General features: G+C 41.7%; 1 protein-coding gene across 1 annotated transcript in view; it reads right to left on the bottom strand.

Annotated features, from left to right (window-relative positions):
* Positions 1-912: 912 nt before the first annotated feature.
* The window catches only part of LOC138369538 (dipeptidase 1-like), a 523,228-nt gene continuing 518,140 nt past the window's right edge, over positions 913-6,000 (bottom strand). The window contains exon 10 of the mRNA XM_069332943.1: positions 913-1,029. Coding sequence (XP_069189044.1) covers positions 913-1,029 — 117 coding nt within the window. The remainder of the gene's footprint in view (positions 1,030-6,000) is intronic.

Below are 6,000 nucleotides of genomic sequence, written 5' to 3'. Positions count from 1 at the left end.
CTACACCCGCTCTCGTGGTCACTACTCCCGCTCTCGTTACTATAAACTACGCCATGATCCTGCCTGGTACTCCAACTCTTGTGCCCTACTTGACGAAGGTATATATATGTATATCTTTGGCGTTTATAGGGAGAGAATAATGAGAAAAGGGAATATTAATTTATATATACCAATAATAAAAAAAACTCATTGTTCCATTAACAGTTAATATTCCCATAGAATCCTCACTAATCTTCCTTAACTCCGGGAGTCTGAGGATAATTATGTGATAATTAAGTATATCTTAATGTATTGCAACGTTGGATCACTAACTAGCATGACAGGGAGGGTGACTTTCTTTGTTATCATTCAAGTTGGATACGAGGCCAAAATTTTCGTCTAAGTTAGTCAGCTAAATAAGAACCTGTACCTGTAACTTATGACAGTTTATGTGATGCTTCTCTATAATAGATTTTGCTACAATTGTGTAAAATGATCGTTAAAGGAGGCCAAGTGAAGTGGGTCATCAGGAGCCGATCAAGTGATACACACTTGTGAAAAATGGCAAACTGGGTCACCATCAAAACTGGTTTGTGAGTCATATCTATACTTTGTCTCGACGACTCAGATGATATTGATGGTGTTAGTCGATCTTTGTCTCCGTCGAGTACACCGTGAGAGGAGCAAGGCTCTTCCTAGGCTCAGGACCAATATCTTCCTCGCTTGTTATCCGGGAATATCAACCAATTCACGTGTAAACCTGACGAGTTTACCTATCTTCGACAGTGGGGATGGATTTACTCCCCAAGGTGAGCCTTGTGTAGGTCCTGTGCCTTAACTAAGGAGACACCAGAGGCACGTCAGGAACCCTGCTGTCGGAAGAGGTCGTGTTTCTTAGTAAGAAGGCGCAGGAGATGACACAGACACGACAGGTCAGGTGCGGGCGTCGTCGAGGCTGGCAAATCTGTACCTACACGACCAGCGGGTGTCGATGTCGTGGATGGGGATGATCTCCTCGGACGGCTTCTCCGACGCCAGCTCTTCCCGCACCTGCGGCCACACGAGCAGTGGAGAAAATACAGAATTAGTTTCTTGACGACCGAAATGTTACAGTTCATATCTACATTTATTGGCTAAAGGCATTACTCAGAATTATTTGTCAGCATTTACCTATCTCTCTTTTTTGTCTTTTTTTTTTAATCCCACATTTGTTGTGTGTAAAACTTTAAAAAGCAAATAATGTTTTAATTATTTCTCAACTCAAAAGTCCGGGGTGTTGTGTTTGTAATTTTTGAGTGTTGTGCCCAACACCTGCCCGGGTGTTGTACCCAACACCTGCCCGGGTGTTATGCCCGACACCTGCTCGGGTGTTATGCCCAACACCTGCCCGGGTGTTATGCCCAACACCTGCCCGGGTGTTATGCCCGACACCTGCTCGGGTGTTATGCCCAACACCTGCCCGGGTGTTATGCCCAACACCTGCCCGGGTGTTGTACCCAACACCTGCCTGGGTGTTGTGCCCAACACCTGCCCGGGTGTTGTACCCAACACCTGCCCGGGTGTTATGCCCGACACCTGCTCGGGTGTTATGCCCAACACCTGCCCGGGTGTTATGCCCAACACCTGCCCGGGTGTTATGCCCGACACCTGCTCGGGTGTTATGCCCAACACCTGCCCGGGTGTTATGCCCAACACCTGCCCGGGTGTTATGCCCAACACCTGCCCGGGTGTTATGCCCAACACCTGCCCGGGTGCCGTGCCCAACACCTGCCCGGGAGCCGTGTCCAACAAGTGCCCAGGATCCGTGTCCAACACCTGCCCGGGTGTTATGCCCAACACCTGCCCGGGTGCCGTGCCCAACACCTGCCCGGGTGCCGTGCCCAACACCTGCCCGGGGGCCGTGCCCAACACCTGCCAGGGTGCCGTGTCTAACACCTGCCCGGGTGTTATGCCCAAAACCTGCCCGGGGGCCGTGCCCAACACCTGCCCGGATGCCGTGCCCAACACCTGCCCGGGTGCCGTGCCCAACATCTGCCCGGATGCCGTGCCCAACACCTGCCCGGTTGCCGCGCCGAACACTGCCCGGGTGCTGTGCCCAACAGCTGCAAGGGTGCCGTGCCCAACACCTGCCCAGAGTAGTGGGGATGACATGCCAGCTTCATTTTTTTCAGGGAAAAAGGGAAGCTGGAGTGTCAGGGGTTCTAGGTAAACTTTATGGTCAATTTTCGTTTTTTTTCAAAATCATGTATTTTTCAAAGACCAATTTCAGATTAAGCAATCTTAGAAGTTTGGTAAGAGTTCTTATGGGGAAAATGATTTCCAAGATTTTAGAAGTTTGTTAAGGTTTCTTATGGGGAAATAGTTTCTGGGATTTTAGAAGTTTGCTAAGAGTTCTTATAGGGAAAATAATTTCAGAGATCATAGAAGTTTTGTTAAGGAAAACAGTAAGGTTTAGGTTTATATGCATTTACGGCTGTTTCACGGCAATATTATTCAGAGACCATTTGTGGACCAATTCTCTTCAGAGTCCATTTAAGACCGAAAACTAGTCAGAGACCAGTTTAAGCTCAAATTTCATCATAGTCCAGTTTAGGCCTGAAAATTCATCAGAGTTCAGTTTATACCCAAAATTAATCAGAGTCCAATTAATGACAGAAAATCAGTCGGAGACCAGTTCATGCTGAAAATTCATCAAAGTCCGGTTGTAGACAGAAACTCGTCAGAGTTCATTTTAAGCCTGAAAAATTAACAGAGTCCAGTTTATACCGAAAATTCGTCAGAGTCCACTTTGTACCTGAAAATATTCTAAGTCCGGTTGTTAACCAAAATTATTCAGAGTCAACTGTGTAAGCAAAATTCGTCAGAGTCCAGTAAAAGATCCAAATTAACAGAGTCCATTTTATTCCCAAAAATCCCCAGAGTTTGGTACAGAACAAAAATTAGCCAGAGTCCAGTTTGTTCCCGAAAATATTCAGTCCTGTAATCTAAGAAAATTAGTCAGTCCAATTCATTATCGAAAATTAGTCCCCTAAAGACTGAAAAATGATCAAAATTCACTTTTAAACTAAAATAATTCAGAGTTTACTGACACCAGCATTCTTAAAGAGATCTTATGGAGGAAATTCAAATATTATCATAGTCCAATTGAGACCCAAAAATATGACAGAGACCATTTCCAGACCAAAATTTGTTAGAGACTGCATTTCACTACAAACAGCCCAATGTTAGCCCATTTCTAAACAGTCATTTTTCAGACGTAGTAAATCAAATTCAGTCAGTAAGCAAGTTCTAGTTCCTGTCCCTGCCTTAGTTTCCTGTCTTATATTCAATACTAACAGTCCAATCCCCCGGAAATTTTAAACAATCCTTTTTCAGACGTAGTAAATCAAATCAATTCAGTAAGCAAGCTCCAGGTCATGTCCTCAGCCTAAGTTTATTTCTGTAACTTCTTTACTAACAGACTAATTTCCCTAAAATTTATCCCCACTGTATTTTAGACATAGTACAATACGCCAATTTAGTTACTGAGCTCCAGCTTTTGTCCCCCTCCCTAGTTCCCTCTCGTATCTTTGTTATTGACCAATCAGTTTTCCTGAAATTTAAACCCGCAAAACTTCTAGCTGAGTAAGTAAAGATATCACATTTACCGAGCTCCAGCTCTTGTCATCCGCCTTAGCTCTATCTCATATCTTCGTTAAGAACCCATCAATTCTCCTGAAATCTAAACCCACTGTATTTCAGACATAGTAAATAAGAACCAAATAATTATCGAGCTCCAGCTCATGTCCCCCACCTTAGTTCGCTCCTTTAAATTCACTACTATCAGTCCAAATCCCCAGAGATTTAAACCCCCAACTACATTTTCTACATTTTCCCTAACTAAGTTTAGTTGAGAATATGACTATGTTTTTAGTTGATTGGCGAATGATTTTAGTTAAATAACGTTAAGAAAAGAATGTCTTGGTACATTTGATTTTCAGAATATGTAAGAGAATACGGTGAACACAGAGAACATGTGGGGAACATGACAAAAGAACAAAGAAAACATGTAAGTGAAGGTGATGAACACAGTGAACATGCAAGGAATATGAACTTACAGAGAACATGATAAGGAGCATAGAGGTATAAAGAATGAACACTGAATATGTGAAGAAACATGCTAAGAACACTGAGAACATGAATAATGAGTATAAAAGTTGTACAGAGAACATAAGATGAACATGAAAACATGATAAAAGAATACAGTGAGCATACGGGGAAAATTAAAAAAACATAGAAAAATGAAGAAAACTGGTGAAAAAGATTACCTGAACATGCTGTGAACATTTGCAGAACATGGAGTGAATACAGAAAACATAGAAGAAAATGCGAAGAACAGTGAATATAGAGAAAATATACAAATACAGTAGGATTATTGAAGGTCTGGATAAGTTGGGAAATGGGAGAGATGAAGGGGAGGTAAGGGATGAGATGGTAAGGGGGAGTAGGGGGTGAGGGCGAAATGAAGAGTGAAAGGGCGTTGGGGAAGGTAAGGGGTAAGGTAAGTTGGGTAAGGGTTGAGAAGGTAAGGGAGGGAAAGGGTAAGGTGGGATTTTTAACCGTGTGATTATTGCTTACTTGGGTAAACAAAGGGTAAAGAAAGTAGGTAATATGTAACCGTTTGAATATTAGTACGTTGGTGAATAGTTACATAGCTAAGTACAAAAAGGGTATTAAAGGATATGATGTTTACTTTGATAGACTGGAGAGGAACTTGATCTGAAATAATTTTGATGAACATTGAACTAAGGTGGAGAACATGAGTTGGAACTCGGTAATTTGCTTTTGATTTAATTACAGGGGGGGGGGTCTAAAAATGTAGTTGGGGGTTTAAATCTCTGGGGATTTGGACTGGTAGGAGTGAATTTAAAGGAGCGAAATAAGGTGGGGGACATGAGCTGGAGCTCGGTAATTACTTGGTTCTTATTTACTAGGTCAGAAATACAGTGGTGTTTAGATTTCAGGAGAATTGATGAGTTATTAACGAAGATATGAAATAGAGCTGAGGCGGATGACAAGAGCTGGAGCTCGGTAAATGTGATATCTTTACTTACTCAGCTAGAAGTTTTGCGGGTTTAAATTTCAGGAAAACTGATTGGTCAATAACAAAGATACGAGAGGGAACTAGGGAGGGGGACAAAAGCTGGAGCTCAGTAACTAAATTGGCGTATGGTACTATGTCTAAAATACAGTGGGGATAAATTTTAGGGAAATTAGTCTGTTAGTAAAGAAGTTACGGGGATAAACTAAGGCTGAGGACAGGAGCTGGAGCTTGCTTACTGAATTGATTTGATTTACTATGTCTGAAAAATATCTGTTTAAATTTCAGGGGATTAGACTGTTACTAGTGAATATAAGACAGGAAACTAAGGCAGGGACAAGAGCTAGAACTTGCTTACTGAATTGATTTGATTTACTACATCTGAAAAATGACTAAAATTTCAGGGGGATTGGACTGTTAGTATTGAATATACGACAGGAAACTAAGGCAGGGACAGGAACTAGAACTTGCTTACTGACTGAATTTGATTTATTACGTCTGAAAAATGACTGTTTAGAAATGGGCTAACATTGGGCTGTTTGTAGCGAAATGCAGTCTCTAACAAATTTTGGTCTGGAAATAGTCTGTCATATTTTTGGGTCTCAATTGGACTCTGATAATATTTGAATTTCCTCCATAAGAACTCTTTAAGAATGCTGGTGTCAGTAAACTCTGAATTATTTTAGTTTAAAAGTGAACTCTGACTATTTTTCGTTCTTTAGGGGACTCTGTTAAAATTTGGTCTTCTATGGACTCTGCCTAATTTTCGGTAATGAATTGGACTGACTAATTTTCGTAGATTACAGGACTGAATATTTTCGGGAACACACTGGACTCTGGCTAATTTTTGGTCTTTACCGAACTCTGGTAATTTTGGGGAATAAAATGGACTCTGTTAATTTGGATCTATTACTGGATTCTGACAAATTTTGCTTACAAAG

Source organism: Procambarus clarkii, chromosome 28 (genome assembly GCF_040958095.1).
Source record: "Procambarus clarkii isolate CNS0578487 chromosome 28, FALCON_Pclarkii_2.0, whole genome shotgun sequence".
Taxonomy (NCBI): domain Eukaryota; kingdom Metazoa; phylum Arthropoda; class Malacostraca; order Decapoda; family Cambaridae; genus Procambarus; species Procambarus clarkii.
This window is presented reverse-complemented; position numbering and strand designations above follow the sequence as displayed.